General features: G+C 38.8%; 1 protein-coding gene across 4 annotated transcripts in view; it reads right to left on the bottom strand.

The window, feature by feature from the left end:
• LOC109077172 (nuclear receptor corepressor 2-like) overlaps positions 1-24,111 on the bottom strand; it is a 112,155-nt gene that overhangs the window by 7,894 nt on the left and 80,150 nt on the right. For 2 of the 4 annotated variants that reach the window (XM_042728971.1, XM_042728969.1), the window contains 19 exons: positions 22,146-22,208; positions 15,741-15,883; positions 15,504-15,642; positions 13,138-13,555; positions 12,589-12,694; positions 10,446-10,686; positions 7,210-7,257; positions 6,700-6,861; positions 5,081-5,193; positions 4,847-4,949; positions 4,676-4,774; positions 4,454-4,557; positions 2,870-3,017; positions 2,665-2,787; positions 2,486-2,560; positions 2,167-2,381; positions 1,404-1,764; positions 1,108-1,317; positions 60-311 (listed from right to left, as the gene is read on the bottom strand). In XM_042728971.1, coding sequence (XP_042584905.1) covers positions 60-311; positions 1,108-1,317; positions 1,404-1,764; positions 2,167-2,381; positions 2,486-2,560; positions 2,665-2,787; positions 2,870-3,017; positions 4,454-4,557; positions 4,676-4,774; positions 4,847-4,949; positions 5,081-5,193; positions 6,700-6,861; positions 7,210-7,257; positions 10,446-10,686; positions 12,589-12,694; positions 13,138-13,555; positions 15,504-15,642; positions 15,741-15,883; positions 22,146-22,208 — 3,123 coding nt within the window. The remainder of the gene's footprint in view (positions 1-59; positions 312-1,107; positions 1,318-1,403; positions 1,765-2,166; positions 2,382-2,485; positions 2,561-2,664; positions 2,788-2,869; positions 3,018-4,453; positions 4,558-4,675; positions 4,775-4,846; positions 4,950-5,080; positions 5,194-6,699; positions 6,862-7,209; positions 7,258-10,445; positions 10,687-12,588; positions 12,695-13,137; positions 13,556-15,503; positions 15,643-15,740; positions 15,884-22,145; positions 22,209-24,111) is intronic. The other 2 variants (XM_042728970.1, XM_042728972.1) reach the window with 1 other exon arrangement.

Raw genomic sequence — 24,111 nt, 5'->3', positions numbered from 1 at the left:
TATTTCTTTAGAAGATTTAAAATATGTGAAGGACAAAAGCCCCTTTAAGGACCCCTCACCTCTGGGTGTAGGTGAGTAGGCTAAGTTAAGAGACTGCTCTCGAGGTGTTAGGCCTCTGAGCAGGTCGGGTCTCTGGGCAGCCATGGCAGCAGCGGCTGGCCACTGGTGCATCTGCTGGGAAGTAATGTAGTCGTTGAAGAGCGTTTGTCTGTTCTCCAGGGCTGCTGTTTCAGGGAAACTTCTGATCAGGTATGGTGGGTAATGGTGAGGGTAGCCAGGGCCAGGGGGCAGGTGACGGGGCAGGTAATACGCTGGTGTGGAGACAAGAAACAAAGTCAAAGCCAGCTGACAAATATATTACATAATGCTTGATAAACAAAAATCATTTTCAAATATAAGTTTGGGGCCAGTTTGTTCAAGTCTATTTTGTTCACCAAGGCTGCATTTATTTGTTTCAAAATACAGTAAAAAGTTATATTGTGAAATAATAAAATTTAAAAACAACTGTCTTCTATCTGAATATATTTTGAAATGTGGTTTATTCCTGTGATTCAAAGCTTAATTTTCAGCAATCAATACTCCAGTCTTCAGTGTCACATGAAATTTCAGAAATCATTCTAGTATGCTGATTTGGTGCGCAAGGAACGTGTTATTATCAATGTTGAAAACAGATGTGCTGCTTAATTTTTCCAGGATTCTTTAAATATTAAGTTGAAAAGAACAGTTAATTTAAAATTGGAATCTTTTCTAACATTATAAATGTATTGACTGTCACTTTTGAACAATTTTGTTACAGACATGTGATGTACATTGTTGTGTAAGTGTTTAAGAAAATGCAATAAAAACAGTATTACGCACTTTTGAACAATTTAAAGCATCCCTGCTAAATAAGCATGCTAATTAAAAACTTTTTTTTTTACTGACCCCAAACTTTTGAAAGCTAAAGGTAAATAAAATGGTAAATACCCTGATATCATTATACATTTTAATGAATTTTTTTTTTTAACATTTTACTGGTCTGGAAATCACACCTTCCCTGATATCTCGAAGTATTCCATCATCATGGCAATTTGCACCCTAATATTTGTGCTGCTAAACTGCAAATACCTGGCTCAATCTGGATTCCCCTGGGCAGAGTTGAGGGGTCAAATTGTAGAGGTATCTGGCCATGGTACATATCCGTTCCCAGCCCCTGCAGGATCCTCTCGTAGGCCAAAGACGCAGTGTGCTCACCAACTGCCAATGGAGACTTAGTGGAGCTCACCTCTCGAGGGGTGGGAGTGGCTTTTCTCTCCTGCTGCTGGGCCTTACTAGAGCCTAAGTCACACACAGTGAAACAACATTTAAACACCATACAAACTACCACCAGCTCTTGAAAGCCAGTGATTGGAAGAACATGATACCTTCATGCGCACGCTGTGAGGATTCTCTGCTGGACAGTGGAGAGGCTCTGTGCGAGGGCGGAGGGTAGCCGGTTCTTTTGTGATCTTCATAGCCCACTGGACTGTGGTGGGGTCTGCTGCTCTGCTCTCCACTAAGTGCCAATGGAGAAGTACGGGACAGAGAACCGGAGGTGCTGACCACAGCACTGGGTCGTGATTTGCTACCTACCTCCTCATAGCGGGCCCTGTCAGACCCTCTGTGCTCGGGCCTGAGCTCTAGATGAGAGGACATTCCAGAGTAAGGCCGAGGAGAGCTGGCAATGATGGACCGCACATCATGGCGCTTGGATGAGCCAACAGGCTCTTGTTTCAGAGGGGTACCCTGTAGAACACATATTTAGTGAATATTCAGTTAATGTGACAGAGGGTTGAGTGGTATTGATGTTTAATGTATACTGTAAAGGCAACATTTGAATCTTATCAATTCTGGTTACTTTAGGATTTTCTTTATATTTTTTAATGTATTTAATGAACAACCTATTAAAGAATTTATAGCATGACACATTTTAATAGTGTAGAGGTACAAAAATGAACCCTAGTTCTCATAATTTAGTAAATTTCAGTATTTATAGCCCCTTATGTATTTTTAGCAGTTTCAGACAAAACCTCTAAATATAAAATAAATATGGGAAGAAAAGTGTAGTACTGTCAGGATTTCACTGTATTAAAATTAATTTGTCAGATATCCTAACATACCAAGAAAATGCCAATCAAAGCCAGTCACCTGGGTGATTGAGCCCTCCTTAGGCTTGCCTATCACAACCCCCTCAGGAGGGATCAGGTGGATGGAGCGTCCTCCCTCTTTGACAGTGGTCACCATACTCTCGTGAGAGCGTGATTTAAGAGTGTCAGTGGGATGACCAGGGCCACGGGGTGATGGGGAACCCTCTCTTTTCATCTGTTTAACCTCCCGGCGCTGACAGTCATCCCGCGGGATTCCTGGGAGAGAAAAAAAAAGAGATGTAAGACAAAGAAAATAAGAGCAAGAGCTTGTATGAGCTAAAGGTGTTCAGTCGAGGCTGAGTTTCTGAGATCATACTGACCTTGGGATATGGATCCACGGATGTGGTGTAGATGAGGACTATCACGCTCGTGAGGCATTGCTCGACTGATCAAGCCTGCAAAAGAGAGAGATGGCAGGTGAAGGGATGTTAACTGGAAAAAGGATAAACAGTGAAACTCTGTTGTACATGCTTGTTAAAGAAGGGCGTCTTATGCTCACCTTCAGCGGCAGATAGTGAGTCTCTGATGGGTGGTACACGAGAAATGCCAACCTCCATCATGTCATAGGTCCTCTTCAGCCCAGCCATATCTCCTCGACTCTCTTCCTTAGAATTTGGACCCCCTGTGTTCAAACACAAACAATAGTCAGAGACAACTGCTCCCTTTATTAGGTTCTGAGCATTTGCATGTTTGTGTACACTTACGGTCAAAGGAGAGGATGTGTCCACTGATGCCCTCGTAGACTACGTGCCCCTTAGTAGGAGTGTCTTCTCTGCTTCTCTCTCTGCTGGGGCTGTCCTCGGTGATCAGACGGGTTATTGTGCCCTTATACAAGACATCTGCAGGAGTGCCCTGAAAGAAATGATAGGAAAGGCTTGAAACAGAATGATCATTTTTTCTTCCCGTTTGTGACATATATCCAAGTGATACTTTGTTTAAAGGGGAAAAAAATGTACGGTGTAACTTGACTTTGAATGGATTGTTGCTGTTTGCTAATTACTGCGAGTAGGCATCATCAGAGAAGAGAAGTCATTGAGGGGGGAGGGGACATTAATGCTTTGAATGAAAGATTACAAGACTACATGAATTTAAAAATAATAATGATGTGCATGGATAAATCATTTATAATAAACATGGCAATATTACATAAAAACAGTTAAAATGACTTTAATGCACATAAGGGAAAAAAAACAATCAGCAGAAAAACTGCTTCAGAAAAAGAAAAAATATGAAAACATTTACTTTAGGATAACATGCAATGATAAAATGTGAACTATAAAATGAGGCAAATTTACAAAGATAGTAACTGGCCGATTTTGTGTTTAGGTTGTCTTTAAAGGTGATGCATGTAATAAGTAAAAACACTTGTGGAAATACTTTTTCCAATTATAGTGTGTTAAGGCAACTATGAGTAAAAGACGTAAGAAAAATAATTAAAATCATGCCACACAAAAACAACAAAAACCTTTGTAATTTTAGGAATGACTACAATGTACTACAAGGATGGTAAGACTTCCTGGGGCCTGACCTGGTTTGACCCTTGTACTGTGAGAAAAGAGGAAGCAAGCACTTTGTGTCACTGGTATTTCATAATTATATTTTATGGTTACAGTAATGAAGAACATGATCATGTTGATTTTGTGCCACGAAAGACGCAGACAACTATTCAAACTGTTGCAAGAAATCGCAGCAGGACAAACAAATTTTAAAAGTTTGATCTTTAATTGGTGGACTGGATAATGTTTCAGCATCACATAACACCGTATGTTGTACAGCTGCATATGCCCATATCTCTGGTGAACTCTTCCTGACAATGACTCCTTATCTCCCAATAAATCTGCCAATGTCGTCACACAGTTAAACACAGAGCTTATCTCTGGTCTGATTAAACGCTCGCCCTAACCCATTCTGATTTGCTTGAGCGTGTAATGTGTCACAGTAGGTCAGCTGGCACACTGAGTTCGTGTTTGAGTGATCGGTAACATCAGACTGCGTAGGTGTATAAACACATTAATAAAAGGAGAGAATAGGATTGGACTCTGTGTACCTGTTGCTATGGCAACTGATTACCAGTTATGTCATAAGATGACGTGATATGACTGTGACACAAATTGCCCGTTCCATTCGCTATTTGAAGGGGCTTTTATATGAGCTGACTGCTCACTGTTATGTGAAGATTCCAAGAATGAGAACATCACGTAACAGAAAAACATTGACACACATGTAACCACCAATATCAACCAAGTTCACTGTGTATTCTCTGTGCTGTGCAGACTAAAGCTTCTTACCTGAGTGATTGAACCTCCTCGATATGATATGGAAGGTTCTTGGTGCACACGTGTGCCAGGGATGCCCTTCGTGATACTGCCACCCTGAACAGCTGGCATGGGGCCTGTGAGAGCGAGTTAAGGTTTTCAATCTCTTCATGATATGAGCCTTATTTCTGCATTTTAATCTCTTTGAATTAAAACTGAATTGAGATGAGGGATAATGATTTGTCCCCAACTCACCCCGTGACGTAGTGCTGTCCTGTGAGGAGAGATTCTCAGTCTGAGAGGAGGCGGCGCCGCGTGGAGACAACTGCTCCTGTTTAACCACTGGAAACCCTCCTGAGGAGACAGAAAGAGATGTTGGATATGGAAAATGGACAGCTGACGTGTGATCTCACGACTAAAACTCACCCATTTTCCTCTGGTCCATCCAGGAGAGAGCCAGGGATCCTGGTGCTGGGATTTTCCCATGGTCGGAGCCATGAGAAGGGTTGTGCAATTGCACCGGAGTACCCTGCAATACAAAACAACATGTACACCAGTGTAATTATCCATGTTCACATTAGCAAGCCATTAAAACACTCTGAATGTACTATACATAATACTGATGATAGGTCCCAATTATACGACTTGTGCTGCTTTTACCTGCGTGATGGAACCACCAGGTTTGGCAGAGGAGATGAGAGGAGGGGGTTCTGGGATATGGAGAGGCCGCACTGCAGCCATTCTCTCCTGTGGCTGTAGAGTGGGTGCCAATGCTGAAAGAGGGAAATTAAAAAAATACATATAATCTCAATAAGATTAATAAAAAAGTTTAAACTATTAATGGTATTATTTATACTACTAGACAAAGTTTGGGAATAATTACTTTTTTTTTTAAGAAATCTTTTATGCTCAACAAGTCTCCATTTATTTGATCAAAAATACAGTAAAAACAATAATAGTGTGAAATATCACAGTTTAAATGAACGGTTTTCTAATTTTAAATTGATAAATGTCTAAAATATAAAAATAAGGAGAAGCCTAAAACAGGCCCGAGGGCCGGCCTGCGTCTGAACTATGATGTGAAATCTGGCCCGAAGCCTGGCCCTAGGGGCGTAAAAAAGTCGGGGCCCATCAGGCCTGGGCTGAAATGCAGGGCTCTACAAAAAAAATCTTCTGCAACCAAAAATAGTTTTCTTCTTAACTGAAAAAAACTGAAAGTATTTTTCAGGTTGTTGGTCTTTTTATTCTTTTTTTGTAATTGCTCCAAACTTTTACATGGTAACGTATTATGGTTTGATGAAGACTGGAGTAATGGCTTCTGTAAATTCAACTTTGCATTAGTGTTGGGTGATATGTTCCATAGCCATATCTTCCTATCATTCGCCTTCGAGATCACCAATACACAATATTATCTTGCTAAATTATTAAATTATTAACGTACTTAGATGAATAGCTGGAGAGTGAACCAACTCCAGGGTATGGCTAAAAGCAGCCTAATGTAATCTATTAACTACACATTATATCTTTGTAGTCCATCTGTAATACTTACATCGTACGAAAATCTGCACATTGTTGTTTATGATGAGAGAATTCGTGACAGTAGAATTAAGACAGTAAGTGTGCACTGAACAACAAAACTCTCAACTCTCAAAACACCTCTGATTGGCCACTGCATTCTTAAACTCAACGGAATCACGTGAGATTGGTTATAACACGCAACACTTTAGAAACGCTAAAAGATGGAACTAATAATCCCTAATATTAATTAGATATTATCATAATTAGATATAAATAATAATGATAATGTTGCCATCATCAAAGGCATCAGCCACAGGCGATATCTCTCACTGTTGTCGATACACAATACTATCTTCTATTAGGGTAACCCTACTTTGCACTCAAAGGAATAATTACATTTTTTAAATATTAAAAGGTAAAAAATCAGTTTTTAAACTGTAATGATAATTCCCAATAATATTACTGTTTTGACTTTTGATCAAATAAAAATCTAAATTATTTTAAACTTTATAACATATTTTATGATTAGCTAATGTTATTACATTGTGTCTGTGTGTGTACGTGTATATATATATATATATATATATATACACACATATATATATATATACTTATATATTCATTAAATTGTTTATGTGTGTGTACGTGTACATATATATACATATACATATATATACACACATACATATATATATAAATAATATTTTATGATAATTATCATTATTATTTTTGACCTAATTAACAGGGCTACGTTGTCTTACAGGGATTGTAGAGTAGCAGCTGTTCATGGCTGAGTTTGGCCATGTCTCTGGGAGAGAGCTGGTACGGTGACATCACTGGCCGGCCTAGACCTATAGCCCGAACGTCATCTGCCCCGGGAATCTTTTTACCATCCGCAAGAGGAGAGAATGCCCGAGATTTATCTGCACACAAGGAAAAAAACCATACAAAGGTGACTGTCAAACAGATAGTTACTGGAAAGCATTCTATGACAGTCTTTTTTGCCGAAGGTGAAAGTGTCAAAGCTCAAATCATCACAACCCCTGCATCAAAAGCAGCAATCTCCAGTGTGAAAACACACAGACAGTAGTTATTCAGACTCTTCCTCGCACACATTCACAGATCATCAGGCTCATCAACACACTGTAAGCTGGAATCTGCGAGCTTAGCGGCATGCAAACACATCTGCAAATCATTCACACTCCCAGAAATCAACACGCTTGATTAGAGTCTGCTCCAACAGTGAGTATACATGTGGTGTGTAAACCTACGTAATCCATGAAGCAGAGCCTGAAGCCATCTCTCGTTCCCCTCCAGCTCTGCAGGAACAGACACACTGCAGCTCATCACATGGCCATGACCCAAGACTCTCTTTCTCTCCAAGTACTCGAAAGGAGCAGTTTTGTGACAACTTAGTTCTGAGTGCCCAAATTAAATAAAACCATAACAATCTATTTTTTAAAGGGGTGGTTCGGTGGTTTTTGTCTAGGCTTGATTGTGTTTATGGGGTGCAGTCTAACCTGTGTTAATGCTTCGTTTTAAAAAAAAAAACATTATTTTTCAACATAATTTACCTTTATTCCACACCGCTTTGTCCCTTCTTTGAGAAACGCGCTGAACATTTCCTGCTTTTATGAAGCCCCTTCCTCAGAAATAGGTGATGGGCTCTGATTGGTTAGCTAGCCCAATGTTAATGCCATGGCTAAACTGCCTCTAGTTCGCTTCTAAACGTCCCGCCCTTGAACTCAGCAGCATGTGCTCTGGTTGTATTGTAAACAAGGGCATAATTAATATCGCATATCAGTTTGAGCCCGATTGAGAAGCAGAGGATATTACTGAAGAGGATTGTGCAGAACCTGTGCAAACACGGCTTTTAATGGTAGGCCTATGTTTTATGTTTGTTGTTGTCTCATACTTTTAGATATGCTGTTATTTGTAAATGCTACTGCTTATTTTAGCTTTTATTATACAGTTTTATCCTGATTAAAGCTTTAATAAAGTAGGGCAACTGCACACGTGTCCATGTATAACACTTCTCATAGCTTTGTGAAAATAAGTGTATAATTGGAAAAGTTCATTGTTGGAGCTGAATATATATATGTGTGTGTGTGTGTGTGTGTGTGTGTGTGTGTGTGTGTGTGTGTGTGAGTGAGAGAGAGAGAGAGAGAGAGAGAGAGAGAGAGAGAGAGAGAGAGAGAGAGAGGGAGAGAGAGAGAGAACAGGGGGATGCGAGGAACAGTATTAAGAACTAGGGTTGAGCGATGTCTACCAAATTGGCATCACTGTGATGGACGATGGCTTCATCTATCGGCCAAACCCTATTAAGAACCACTGCTTTAGAACATTGATTTTGAAACTTGTGAATGCATTAGAATCGTTAGAAAACAGAATCACGATTCATATATGAATAGATTTTTATGTGCACCTCTAGTTTTCTCTTCCTCTTCTCTAAAGCAGCGCAGCATGGCCTCGCCCCCTTTGCGGCCAGGGTTTATCTGGGTTTGTTAAGTCACAAACTCAGGAAGTAACTCGTTGTAGTCCCTACCAGCCATTTTTGTAGGCATTAATGGGATACTCCACCCCAAAATGGAAATTTTGTCATTAATCACTTACCCCCATGTCGTTCCGAACCCGTAAAAGCTCTGTTCATCTTCGGAACACAATTTAAGATATTTTAGATGAAAACCTGGAGGCTTGAGACTGTGTTATTGTTTGGAAAATAATTTATGGTGTTTTGGTTGAGAAAAGGTACGAAAGTCGTCGTCAGAATACTCCATCTGCCATCAGATGTGCAATCTGGGTTATATCAAGTGACGGGAACACTTTTTGTAAGTGAAGAAAACAAAAATAATGACTTTATTCAATAATTCCTTTGTCAACGGTCTCCTCTGTGTCTCTCCATATCACCATTTCTCCGTGTATTTAGCTTCGATTTGAAAGAAAACAGTGCATCCTTTTACGGGTTTGGAACGACATGGGGGTAAGTGATTAATGACAAAAAAAAATTAATTTTGGGGTGGAGTATCCCTTTAAACTGCCAGAATTTAAAAAGACGATATCTCCGTTTGCATTGAACTTTCAGCTTCTTAACTTTGCAGATATTGTTTATGTTCAAACAGCAACATTACACACTAACTAATGTTAAAAAAGTGAAATCGCAGTCAACCACCTCTTTAATGAAGTGAAATTTCCCAATTGAGGGCTCCTTCTCCCATTAATAACATTAAATAAAACTGAGATTATAGGAAAATCATGTTATGGTCAATAATAATAAAATAAATAAACAAATAAATAAAAACTACACCAAAACTATACCAAATTACTGTAAAATAAAAAATAAAAAGAAATTCTGCCAAAATGACCTGCTGACTGTACATTATCCCATTTATCATGCTAACCCCAAAAAAAAAGGACCATGAAATATTGATCTAGGTTGAAATTGTTTTACTTTGAAAGAGAAAAGAGGCCACGGAGTGGTGCGAGAGATATACACACTAGCACAGCCATGTAGGAAATTAACTGCCAGGGGCAACAAGTCAATTATACACTTCAGTGGTCATTATACAAAACACATTTGCTGACAGATTCTGCAACTGGCCTTTCAGAATCAAGTTTGCCAAAGAGGAGTGTAATAAATATGAAATCATGTCTGATGGACATTACACAAAATAAGAACCACTTATCTCAGCTCATACCAATATGGTCACAAATCTATTGTGATATCGAATGTGTTCAGAGAGTAAAGACTGGCAAGGTTATTACAGTTTTGAACCTTTTAAAAAGACACTTTTTTGTTGTATTTTGGTTTTCAATTCCAGTATAGTTTCAGTTGGTTTTAATATTTAATAAACTCAAGATTTTACTTTTTCTGCGTTTAGGTGGATCATGGCAAAATTTCAGCAATATTTTGCAGGCAAACAGATGTATCTATGGTCAATAGTGTAGTGATGTATGAAACACAGCTCAAACTTTCAAACCAAGCAGCGTTCTGTTGGTGATCTTGGAGAACCTGTGAGTCCAGCTTGAACCCTTGAAACTGTATGAGGAAATTTTTCACCCTAATGTGAATTTCATGATCATTTGAAATTATTTTGCCTCTGAAAATTTGCCAAACAACAGTAAATGTGATGCACCCTTTGTCTGTAAAACCTGTCACCACTTTGTTGCACATCAGGCTGTTACTAAGACAGCATCAATTTCATAATTGCACGTCAAGTAACAAAACTGGTTCACTATCTGTCCAGGCTAGTGTCTAGGTGGTCGGGTCTTGGCTAAATATACACTGCCCTTTTTTACTCTATTTACAACCTACACTCTTCACGGCGCTCAAAAAGGCAACAACCCTACTGCTCACTCTACATGTGTACAGACACACACATCAGAACTTGCTTTATTGGTGTAATATACACAACCGAGGAAAACAATGATGGTTGAGAAAGCTGGAGAGGAAAACAAACTGAAAGAATAGATTAAAAGATAATGAACAGAGGGATAAAGATCAGCTTACCTTCTCTCTCTCTCTCAGAGAGACCAGGGCTGCGAGTCCTGACCCGTGGGCTGCTTGAATCTCCGCCCCCTGTGTTATGCTGAGATTTGGTTGGCTGTGGTTGTTGCTGTTTGGCCTCCTGGGAAGATTCATGAGCCATGGTAATCTGCTGCTGGTACAATGCAAGAGCGTGAGGCATAGCCTGCTGCTTCCCCAACAACCTGGGCCGGTTATCACGTCCTGCTACCGACACCTCTGGCATCTACAAGCAGACACATAAAATGCTCATTACACAGCATTATACAAAACATGTACATGCTACATGTATAATTCCCATATCATGAAAAACAAAATATATATATTATTAATATATATAAAGGATGAACCGAATGTTCAGCTACCGAAATTATTTGTCTATAAGCAAAAAGACAGAATAAATTATACCGAATCATGACGTGACGCAAACAAATAGAGGCGCGAACTAATGCAACAAACATGATGGCATTGTGGAAGCATTTATAACTGTCCGAGAAAGATGCAAAAATCAATACAAGCACCGACAGCGAGAAACTGTTTAGCACTGCATCGCATGTCTTCGATGAGAAGTGGAAGGGGTGGTTGTTGCTGGTTACTGTATGATGACTGAAATCGTGAAATGCTCTTAAACAAATAAATAAACTGCAGAACTATGTGTTTTCTAATACACAAATGAATTGCTTGTATTCCAAATGTGCAGCATGAGCTCGCGGTGCCAGGGTTCAAAGTTCAAAGCATGAGGAAAATCTGCACTGAAATAGTTTTATTCGTCAGTTGCTTAGTAACATTTTTTTCGAATTTTTACAAGGCATGTGACAATGTGATACGTGCAACAAACGACTTCCCAAATTCGAATGACAATCATTTATAAATCTGCTATTGTCAACAAAAAGAAGCACTGAGGTCTTCCTGTGAGTTTCTGCCAAAATAAAAGCTGAGAAAAAGCAAGAACTCCATCAACATTAATAAATGTTATTATTGTAATTTTACTGATGTTCTATAAAATAAAATAAAAAAGACAATAATAAGGTTAATAATAATTAAAACAGCTCTATTAATAAATGTATTATAGCATTCACACGTTCATGTTCAGAGTGGGATCTGTAATATTTTCTAATGTTTTAAAAGAAGTCTCTGCTCTTCAGCAAGGCTGCATTTATTTGTACAGTAAAAAATGCATGCCTGATTAAATTAGGGGACCTCAAAAATGGCCAAAAAATATGTTTTGACTTACTTATTAATTATATGTTAAATTGTGTTTTATTGGTATAATGTCTAAAAAATGTTCAGTGTTAAGTAAATATTTTTAAAGCACATTTTAGCTATTTCATTTATGCAGTGGTGAAAAAAACATGATAAATGTGAACATAACTCGCAATATTAACTTTGTTGTTTATTGATTGGTATAATATCAGTAAACTGTATAAAAATCTATATCAAGTTTGAAGCAATGCTGATATTTGGGGAAAAACAGCACTCTGGCTGGTGTGATATTGCTTAACTACATTAATATAAATACCACAAAAACTCAAATGGGTATTTTAACTATATTATACTACGCTACATCCCAGACATGTTTTGAGTGAGTTACATACTTGATAATGTCAGCTCACACATCATTAAAACAACAAATATGGTGTCATCATAGAAAATAAATATTGCACACCCCTAATGACCGCCCACATCCACATCATTGTCTTTAAACAGGGTGGTGTTCACGAAAGGCTAATCAATCATAACAGATGTCATTTACATGTAGTCTTAAATGAACAGCAACAAAAACAACCTGTTTGAGTCATTTAAAACAATTATGCTTGTTTTGTTGAGACTAACACCATGCAAGCTCCTCTTAGAACAGTGCATATCAGTTTCCACACCTCTCCTCTTGCCAGAGCTCTGATGTCCTGGCTGTTAGCACATCATAAGTGTCTGAATAGCTAAGAGCAGAGGTGGAAAACTAGCATCTCATGGGAATAAAACCAGCATTAGTAACCATGGCAACATGGAGAGAAGATGCTAACATGCGTAATCTGGCCAGATATGCCAGTTGTTAACAAGAAAACCTCATGAATTTCAAAGCACAAGTGCCTGAAAATAAAGACGAATGTCAGTATGGGTTGGTACTTACTATGGGAGGTATAGCGGCTGCTCTCTGCTTGAGCTGTTTGAGGTCCAGCGGTTTCTGAACTGGAGAAGTGATCACTCCATCATGGGCGAAACTCAACAAACTTGGCCTAGCAGACGTCATTTTGTTGAGAGTGAGAAGAGCAGAGAAGAGGTATTGCTTAATATGGTCAAAGGCTCATTCTCTCTTATTTACTGTCTTTGTAAACAGCCCATTAATGCCACAAAACCACAAACACAAACACTTAATCATCATCGCAACACACATAAACAAATATAGCCTTTCCACATGCAGTCTTATGGAAATGTAAAATGCAAAATACACAAAAGACAGCCAGACAGACACACACACTTCTCGCTCTGTAATGTTTGGCAAGCTCACAGGCTAATGTTTCCCCTGACTCGGCCAACATATACAGTGTTTGCTGTCATGGAAAAAATAGAGTCCTACAGGACAAATCAACAATCCCAGCCTCCTTAACCACAAAACACATCAGACCCCACCCAACCAACCAATGAGCCCTCACTCTCATACACACACGCACACTCGCACCTGTTCTTGTCTGAGCTTTCTGTCTCCTCCACCTCATCGGCGCTGCATGTGGCGCTGGAGTCGCTGTCTTGAGCTCCGCTCTTTCCTCCATGCTCTTTCTTTTTGACCTCTTTCTTTCCCTCCTCCACCTCCAGGGCAGGAGGCTTCTTATCTTCTCCTGCTGCCTCATTACCACACTCCTCCAGTTCGGTCTTTACCTCCTGCTTCACTCCTCCCTGTTCCACTTCTCCTTTCTCCACTTTTGGCATTTCATCCGGCCCCGTCTCCGTAGCTGCCATGTCCTTATCCGTTGAGGACGAGGAGGAAGTAGCGTTGGGTGCAGTTTTGGGCCGTGCAGAGCCCTCTTCTTTGACCTTGCTGTCATCTGAAGAGCGTGGGGAAGGGAGGCTCTCAGTGTCTGAGCTGTTATTGGCTCCACCTGAAAAAAAGAACATCGTAAACATCGTAAGAGGGCAGGGCACGAATATCAGCTGATCTGTTAAGTGTGATTTGATCGGTAAGGCGTTTGTTTTGGGCACTTCATTTTTCAATTTGGAGCCCTTGAAAATTCTATTATTTGTTTTATCCATGTTAAAACATTTCTTTCAAGTTCTGGAATATAGATCTGATTATGGACATCATAACTTAAATTTTGGTAAAGTACAATACTGTTCACAAATTTGAGGATGGTAAGCTTCTTTGAATGTTTCTGAAAGAAGTCTCTTTGCTCAAATTTGGTGATTTTATTTTTGTTTTAATGTTTATGAAATACAGATTATAGATAGATTTGTATCTATTTTAAAATGTTATTTAACCCTGTGATTGCGAAGTTGAGTTTTCAGTAGCATCCAGTCTTCATTGTCACATGATCCTTGAGAAATCAATTATAATATGATTTGCTGCTCATGAAATGTTTTTTATCAATGCTGAAACAAGTGTGCTAATTAATATTTTTGTGGAAACCATGATGCATTTAAGGATTCTTCGATTATTAGAAAATGTGTAAGAACAGCATTTGAAATAGATTTTTTGTAACATTATAAATGTCTTACCCTCATTTTTGATTAACGTAATTTAAAAAGCAATCTTTCAGAATAAAACAATATCTTTCAAAAAACATACTGATCCCAAACTTTTGAACAGTACTGTATGTGATGGTGATATATAGTAAATTGTAAATGATTAGTGTAATGGACAGTGATTAAAAAAAAAAAAGTGATTCTTCGATATATTAAGAAAAACTATAAACTGCACTTATAAGAACCAAAGACAACTTTTAATAACAATAGGATTTTTAGGCAAGGAAAGCACAAAGGATTCACCTAATTTATTTAATAAATTATGAAAAGGAAGTTAAAATTCCAAAATAGTGAAATTCAGACAAATGTAACATTTATTTACTCTTGAAAGTAGAAAAAAGCCATTAAACATACAATAAACAGGAAAAGCGAATATAGCATATCCTTTAAATTTGAAAGATTGCTTTGAAAAACATTTTAAAAACGGTTTCATTTTAAAATCATCCAGGGGCACAGAAAAGCTCCTCAACGAAGAATCACTCTTATCTAAATCTAACATGTCCTTTGTCAAATCAAAAAGTAAATGTAACTAGTAAATACACAGCAGGGGATTATGATAAGCCTCATTTTCCCACTGGCATAACAAACCCCAGCCGTTGAGTGTGCTCTCCCAGCTGGATGTAATTACACAATAACCATAACATAATAAGCACTTCCCTTGCTGGCTTTCTTTCACAAGCTTTGACCTGATAAATGTGGCTTTATGAAAGCTTACGAAAGCCATTTATCGGCAAGCCACACCTGATTGCCAAACACACAGCACAAAGCGTTTGTTTCATAGCTGCCTGGCGGACTTGTGGAAGTACGACGTCCACAGCATGACACGCACTTTGACACCTATACAGTTCGATCGCTCTGCTATAACACAACCACTAACAAAACGCCGCTCTCCTGGAAAAGCAATTCATGCTTGTGCAGAGAGTGTCGCCTCTTTCTCAGAACTTGACAAAAGTAGGTCAGGGTTGTATCACGGGTGAGGTCATAGGTGAGTCTAGGCCTCGTGTTCCTGATATTCTGAGAAAAGCACTCTGCCGTTTGATTCGAGCTGCTGTGGGACTTCCTGGCAACCACAAAACCTCAGAGGTGTTCGATTCAGTGTGAATTGTTTCATAGCTGATAACATAATTACAAAACTGCTCACTTGTTTCTCAGATCTGAACTCTGAGTTTCATTACTTCCATTACACAAAGTCAATAAGTAATGTGCAACAAATGACTGTGTTTAAATAGACATTAGTCTTTGTGTAATAATTACTGCATGATGATGTGGCTGTGTGAGTGTGCAAGAATCAAGCATTTGCGTCCATACCCTCTCCGTCCTCCTGAGCCTCCTCCTCATTGCCGCTGACTCCCGATCCCTCCATCTCCTCTTCCTCTGCAGCAGATGGAGCGCTGGCTTCCTCGTTCTGAAGAGCTTTACCTTTACGTCTGGCCTTACGCTCTTTCTCCTACAACGAACACAAGAACAAAAACAACAACATGAAACCAATACTACTGATATTATAAATAATTCAACCCGCACTCTCTCACTCTCTCAAGAACTGACCGATTTTATTTTATGCTGTTGCAGAATCTCATCCAGTTTCTGTCTCTTCTTGTAGTTAAAGTAGAAGTTCTTGCACTGAGAGACTGTTTTGGAGCCCACCATCTTGGCAATAGCGGACCAATTTCTGCCATACTGGAGCAGACCTATGAAAGTAAGAAAAGGAACATTCTCACTTTACAAACGTAGAAACAGGAACAGAGCTATGAGTGATAGAGTAACTACTGCCATAGTTATTTCAACACACGAGAGACAGCGTCATCGTCTGCATGACAACTAAAATGTCCCTTTACTGATACAGAGAATGTTAAATCATGAGGAAACCACTATCATGGCCAGACCGATTAATTGCAACTGCATTTTAAATAGATTCAAATAGAAAACAAGTATTTGAAATCAAATCAATGCATCCTTGGTCCCAAACGTTTTAACAGTAGTGTATGTGTAGGTCTCATTTTTTTCCCCTACCTGGTGTCCCACTAAGTCACATGCACTCAAAATAGGGCAGCACCAAGGCTGTTACAGTTTATATAAGATTTATATTACACACTGCCTAACAGACAGTATCTTTCAACACTAACACACAAAATCCCTGTGCGCTGGGTAACGGAAGCCTCGAGCGTTCCCATTTGCCCAGCCTTATGTCGTCATTAAGAAAAACTTCAATAAAAGGTCAAAGATCATGTGCTGCCACTTGCCGTCTGAAGAAGGAAAGTGGGGCAACAGCCTGACATGAACTGTTCTCAATCATTTAACACCAGGCTAATGCTCAGCAGACATCAGCCAAGTCGTTGTGTGCTGGTTAGCTTCACATTAGGAACCTATCTTGTCCAGTCTAAATAGCTGCTTTGATTTATATCGCTAGTGACCACAATAAAGCACTGCTACCCTCCACATCAAAGCTACAAGACAGTCAGTGTAGATTGCACAGGGATGGAGAGAATGAGATGGAGAGATAAAATGAAGAGTGTAAGTGCAAAAAAATGCCCTTAGTGACATACAAACAAGCAAAGCAAGAAATCATTTGAAGTCTGATTTGTATGCTTATCCGCACCATCTCTGATCCTTGTTTCTGTCTCTGTTTATTCTTCAAACTTCCAGTTGTTTGTCAGAAACGCACGCACATCCTAATCTATGTAACATGGCAAACACACACACACACTGCAGTGCAAGGGCAGATTAAATAATAGCCTGCTTAGCAACATACACATACACAATTACCCAGAAGTATTTCTATATAACAGGTCAAAAAGTCAGGGAAAATCCATTCTTGCCCAATCCAACAAATGGTAAAGTAGCGGTTAAATCCAGTGAAGGGTCAAACACTGTCCTAAACTTCCTGAAATGCAAGTTTCATTCATCTTCATTTTCAAAACATTATATTTTGTCCAGTACCTCCAAATGTTGAGAGTACTCCAATAAGACAAAGCTGTCCAATCAGCTTTGGTAATTCAAGAGCATGTACCAATGCTACATCCAATTGAAATCCTCGGCATTGGCCCACTGTGGACCATCCAATCAGGGAGTTGTATAAAGAAAATATGCGGCCCTCTGGTCCACTCTTCCTCTCTTCTCTATTACTCCATTAGTCTTTTCTTCTTAGCTCAAATGATTTCCATGGAAATGCACGGCAGACGCTCTTGGAGCTCCAGAACAGCATGAGGAAGAGCAAGAAAGTAGAAGAGAGAAAAAGGGAGTGGTGTTTGGGAGGGAAATAAGCTCCCATTCTTCCTCTGATATTTGCGCTGTCGTTTCTCTGATTCTCTCTAAACAGTGCAGCCCTTCTCTTTTTCTTCTTCTCCTCTCTCTCTCTCTCTCTCTATTTATCAAACTCACGCGCTTTCTCTCGCCAGCCCTCTCTCTCTTTCTGTCTCAAGGCCACAGTTTTTTTCCACTCCTCTTCACTGGCTGCCGCTTGGCTGGACTTTAACAGCAAAGTGAAGCTGAGATGCAGTGACTCCACCTCCCTAATGCCCGTCCTCCCTCCCTCCCTTCACAACCTCATCTGATCTCTTCTATCATTCTTTCTTTTCTGCGCTCTCTAATGCATATTATCTGTGCCAAAACACATCTACGCTCAAACACACAAAAACAAACAGACAATGAGAGCAAGAGATTGTGGCAGAAATAAAGAGAAAGAGAGAGATTTGAGAGGCTTGATGTTGATATCATGAGAAAGCAGAGAGAAAGCAATTCCTCCTAACTGACCTGCTTTTCTTCTTCAATATGACCTCTACACACAGTCTTTAACAACAGTGTGAGAGAGGGAGAAACAGGGAGGCTTGCCAAATCCTCTAATTCGTGCCAACCCACAATTCAGCCACTTCCTTTCTCTCTGCACTCCAAAAACTGAATCTAACCACTCACTCAATGTTACAGAAAGAAAAAAAACTGAAAGACAGGGAGACAGAAAAAAAAGACAGCCAGAAAAACAGAAAAAGACAAATTCAAAGAAAGACAGATAAAAAGAAAACAAACAGAAGGAAAGAGAGAAACAAAAAAGAAAAGAATTACAAATAAAAACAGATCGTTAAAAGATAAATCTAGCAGAAGACAGACTGAAATAAAAGAAAAACAGAAAGACAAAAATGGAGACAAAAACAAAGAGAGACAGAATGGAAGGCAAAGAAAGAGAGAAATTTAGAAAGAACAAACAACAGAAAAAGATAAAATAGAAAGACAAACTTAACAAGACAGAGAAATGAATTAAGACAGAGAGAGAGAGCGAAAGAAACAGAAAAACAATGTGAGAGAGAAAGAAAAAAGAGTGAGAGACAGAAAGACAGAGAACGACAGAAAAAAAACAATAACACAAAAACAAAGACAATTCAGAGAGCTGAATCTTGTTCTGTTCACACTGACTTCACTTATTCACAGGAGTGACAATTGAAGCGACTTGCTCGTGTTTATTTAAATACAGCTGTTACTCTCTAAACTGCAGTGTGTATGTGGCAGTGTGTGTTTTTGAGAGAGAGAATTCTATGAGAAAATAGTACAATGTTACACATTTATCAGCATTTAATAGTGCTAAAAAAAATGTTCAGCTCCTGCCTCTAAAGAAAAGCATCTAAAAAGAACACGGGAGGAGAGCTGTGTGCAGTAGCTCTAGGTTAATATATGTTACACAAGTCTTTATCCTGCCATCAAGTGCCCCCACGGCCACATACACACTCACTTCCCCTCATTTACTCAGAGACGTGAACACAAGCGAGGCCACCCTGCCTTTAAAAGGCTGTGCCAGCGTGCATTAGTCACAGAGCAGAGCTGCTCTCTCTCCCTCTGTGTGGTGGAATGCAGCGAGACGGCCAGGTGCCATTAACATATATTACTGTTGTCTCCCTCTCCCGCTTTAATAATGATCACAGATAAACACATTAGCATAGAGAACTGTAAGCGGATTCAAAAAGCACAGGCAAGGTAACTGGCTGGTGTTAAGAGGGTCATGGGGTGAGAGGTGGCAGTATATTATGGAACAGAGTAATAATAAGACAAAGACAAAGCAGACACACTAAGGGTAATAACAGCAGCGTTGGGAAAGATTGCAGTCTAGGCTTGGCTTTGATGGTACACTATGTTAACCAGACACATCAAATAAAAAATGCAAGTTGGGTGAAATTATATGAATGAATGAATAAATAAGTATTAATAAATGACTTAAATAAAATAATAAAAGCGGTTTGTGCATTAAGATAATTTCTTTAAATCTATAAGTGAATAAATTAATAATAAATAAATAAATAAGGTTCTTGCAGAATTTAATGAATGAATTAATAGATAGATTAGAATAGATACAAATAAACAGGGTTCTAGCATCACAATAGTTTATTTAAATGAAAACATTAATGAATGAAAATATATGCGTGTGTGTGCATAATAATATTTTAAGTGTTTTTTACACCTTCTCTGACCCTCAAAATTAAACATTTCTACGCAGATGACCTTTAAGACTGCATGAGAAATCACTAACTGCTTTCAAGTTACTGAACAGAAAATAGGCACAAAATGTAAAATACAATCTTAACTTGCTCAGGGTTGTGATGTACTGTGTTGCAATATTGTGCCAACTTCTGAATGAGCCGTTTTTGCAAATTAATCATCATGCATTAACTAACACCAAACCCTCATTTCAAAAGAGTGCTCTTCTAAATAAATGTGAAGATCTATTAAATCTAAAACATTATATGAACGGCTACTTGTTGGCATGGAGTCAAGGACAAGTTCTTGTGATTGTAAACAACAAACTTGATTAGGCCCAGGGGACTTTATCATTAATGAAATGTTATTAAGTTGCAGATCCTTTGAGTGGTGTGGAGCAGGCGGCCTAATGGATCAGATGTGATGTGCCGGTGCCAGAGAAACAGAGAGCTGTTAACAGAGTGACGTGGAAGCAGCTCATCTGAAGTAGGTCAGCAGAGCATCCGTTTAACACACTAACAGTCTACATTACAGACCAAACACTGACACATACAAGAAAGATTAGACCATTGCTCTTTACTCAAACTTTCTGTTTTCCGCAAATATAATCCCACATTAAGTTTTGAAGGTCCATTAATGAAGTTCTTGTTCTTAATGAGTAAATGACACGTCCGGACGTCCAGCTGTCATATAAAGATGCACCTCCCACATAAAGACACATTATTATGTGTATCACTAAGTGCATGTGTGTGAAATGAGGCCAAGGGCACAGTGTGTGATCTAGTGCTCATGTAAATGTTTGTGGAGTTGCTAGGTTAAGTGTTACAGGTCTTATCAGGCAGAGTTACATCTAGTTAACCGAACAAAAGAAAATCGAACTGTCAACATCCTATCAAGGCCCATTTTGACCTTTTCTGAAAACATTATTGTCTTTAAAGGGGCTATAGAATGCAAAAATCACTTTTATAAGGTGATTGAACACAGTTTTGTGGCCACAGTGTGTGAAAACAACCAGCCTATAATGGTAAAACTCCACTCACTCATTGTTTTATAATCCCAAAAAAATCTAAACAGTCTCTCCACATGAGCAGTTCCAGACTATGATGTCATACTCGGTGAAAGTCCCGCCCATTTGTGACGCTCTCTGCCCTATACACAGCCCTGAGTGAGAAGCAGTGGTCCGCCATTTATGTTTTCTTGCTGTAGCTGCTGTAGGTATAATGTCAGTTTTAGGTGTTGTGTGCTGTGTGTTGGGATGCACCAACGAACATAGGAGTCTCCATAGACCGCTGAGGACACTGAGATTACATTTCATTTTCGAAGGAAATGTTCCAGAAAAAAAAAAACAGAAAAGTCCTGTACGTTTGTGCTAACATTTACACCGGACTGCCTCACAAACGAGGGTCAGTTCAGCGCTGGAGTTGTGCAAAGATTGCTTCTGAAAGAGGGATCAATACCAACGTTTCGAGTGCAAACGTCCAGACTCCAGCCTCACACATCATATTTTGTTTTCCAAAAGAGCTTCTTGGCTCTCTGTAAGGCTAATGTTGCTAAAGCTACCATTGTTTCTGCCTGTTTTCACTAATGCTGCCTTCACTTGCTACCAGAATGACTGTGAATAGGAATGTGGTAGTTAAAAATTGCGTTTGAAAGCAATGTGAAGTCAGTAACACAGTCACCACCAGTTAACCGTGACACCGGTCTCCCTGTGAGCATGAGCTCTTGAAACTCCGCACTCTCCTGAGAAGGGAGGCAGAAGTATCAGCTCATTTTCATTTAAAAGGGGCATACACATAAACAGTATGTTTTGGCTCATACCCTAAAACTGACAATTTCAACAAGCTATAAAAAATTATCTGTGGGGTATTTTGAGATAAACTTCACATACGCACTCTGACGACATCAGAGAATAATAAAAAAATAGTATCAATCCATTCTATGGCACCTTTAAAACTATATTCTGATCCAGTCCACCTAAATAATAATAAAAAAGAAACACACTGAGGGGCCATTCACAAAGAACGTGGTTTTGCATCTAAAATGCGAGGCGCAGCGCTTTCACACAGTGTACAACGCTAGGGTCTTGAGATGTGCCATGCTGACGTCAATAAAACAGCTGTCATGCCAACTTGCTACTGTTAACAGAAGCTCGCAACGCTGCCCCACCTCAGAGTTCTTCTGATTGGTCCACTGCTTTCGAACTGACATTTGGAAATTCTTTTAACTTGACATGGCGTCTTAATGCGACGCTCATGTGCGAGGCTCTGCAAAAGACGCGAGAAGTAAGCGTAACGGTCACGCACGTCTGTCAAGTGCGTTTACATAGAAAAACAACGGAAAAGTAGCGCATTGGAATGGAAAAATGCGTTCTGTGTGAATGGCCCCTTACTAATGTGTTTGTAAGGTTCTCTAACTAATTGTTTGTCTATACTGTGAGAATACCATCTATTCAATAAATGCAGGAGTGACAAAATACCAAACATGGGTTCTGACCTTTCTTTGCGGTCTCCATCTCCTCTTCAGTCCAGCGAGAACTTTCATTCATCTCCAGATTAGCTAAAATGTACAGAGAAGAAGAATGTCATGTAACGTGAAATAATAACGAAGTCTCTATAATGAAATTCAGCGTCCATCTTGGTAACAACCCAAGTTGCTGTTTTCGGTTTAGCTTTGTAAGTGCAGCTTTGCGGTAGGTGAAGGGGTATAAATTAGAATTGGGAATGGGCCTAAACCTGACACATCTGACTGGTATAAAATTATGTTTTTTAACAAATCATTCAATCAAATCAACCAATCAATAAATAAAACGCAAGAGGTAGTCAACACAAACTAAAGGTTGCAAATAGGGATGCACCGATGTATCAGCCGCCGATATTTATCAGCCGATTCTTGATTATTTTAAAGCCATTAGCATATCTGAAATGGCATGAAAAGGGCTGATACCGATGGTTTATTAGTTAACTGCATGGAGACAACGAGTTGCATGTCCGTTGCATAATCCAATGTTTTTCTCTGGGCAAAATAATTAAATACTTGCCAAAACAAAATAAAATCTGTACAAAATATAGTTTGTCAGACAGCCCATATGCAAATGTGACGCATCCAACAAGTGAAATGCCTGTGCTCAGCTGTAAATTCATCATAGATAAGTCGGAATGGCAATTCCCCGCCGTTAAAGTTTATTCGAGGATATGTCACGAACAGCCAAGCATTAGGCCTACATTTAAGTGAAAATGAATGGAAGGTAATATGCAGCTTTTTGTTTGAAACCAGTGTAGAACACGGATTCACACAAGGTCACATCATGAACCTGCAACGCTTCTGTGAACAGAGAAAACAGAATAAATCTATATATTATATTATATATATATTTTACAAAAGCTTTACAGTTTTCAATGATGTTTTGCTTCTATCTGTATGACAAACCAGTGTTGGTATGACCATAAATTAGGGAGTAACAGTTGGGAAAACAATGCAGTGATTGTGTCAGTGCCTCACACTGACATACAACAAATTTTTGCTAATTTGATATCGCAGCTTGTTCTATCTCAAAATAAAATACAGTTAAAGAAACATAAAAAGTTACACTGCTCAATTTAAATAGTCCGTAGTAGTACAGTCTGTGCAGTTCAGTGTGACCAGCGCCTCACTGCTGATATAGTCTATGTGTGAAGGATGATGTTTTATGTTGATAATGCAAGTGAAGAACAAAGCCTATAGTTTACATAATAAATAATAGGTTACATTTACATTTGGATTCGTGCAGAATGAGAGAGGTAAGCTTCAGTTTCCTTTTTAAATTAATTTGTCTAGGCATGATGCTTATATTTAGCCTAAACACAACTTTAGAGGATTTGCTGTGGAGAGAAGAGAACTAAAATAGCTTAACTGTGTTTGTAATTTTGCTTTAATTTACCATTATTTTAGCCTACATTATTTCTGAATGTAATAATAAAAAAACAATGTACAGCCTACTAATTTAGGCAGTTTTTTTGCCTCTCAAAATTAACGCTTATAGGATTAACGTTTTTTTGTCCATGATGAAACATTTTTAAATATCTTGAAAAAAAATATTTAATGTTTTTATTGCGTTGATAGTTTTTTCTTTTGTTTAATACATTTGGTCTTTGGTAAATCTAGAAAAGATGATGCTGTATTGGCTATAAATAAGAGAGTTCATTCAAGACAGTCTTCACGATTTTCTTTCTTTTTGTGTAAATTAAACGCTGTACTTTATTATTATTATTATTATTATTGGCAAAGAAAAAGTAAAAAAAACTAGCTTTATTTACCGGTACGTTTTCTACTCAAAGAGGAACCCAGGAACAGAAACGTTCAAATACTGATTCTGCTCATAGTGCTTTATGCAACTGACCAATATCGGTATCAGAATCGGCCAATAGTTATTTGTTAAAATCAGTATCGGGGGGAAAAAAATCTGTCGGTGCATCCCTAGTTG

The sequence above is a fragment of the Cyprinus carpio genome, chromosome B8 (assembly GCF_018340385.1).
Source record: "Cyprinus carpio isolate SPL01 chromosome B8, ASM1834038v1, whole genome shotgun sequence".
Taxonomy (NCBI): Eukaryota; Metazoa; Chordata; class Actinopteri; order Cypriniformes; family Cyprinidae; genus Cyprinus; species Cyprinus carpio.
Note: the sequence above shows the minus strand (reverse complement) of the source record. Positions and strands in the feature narration are given on the sequence as shown.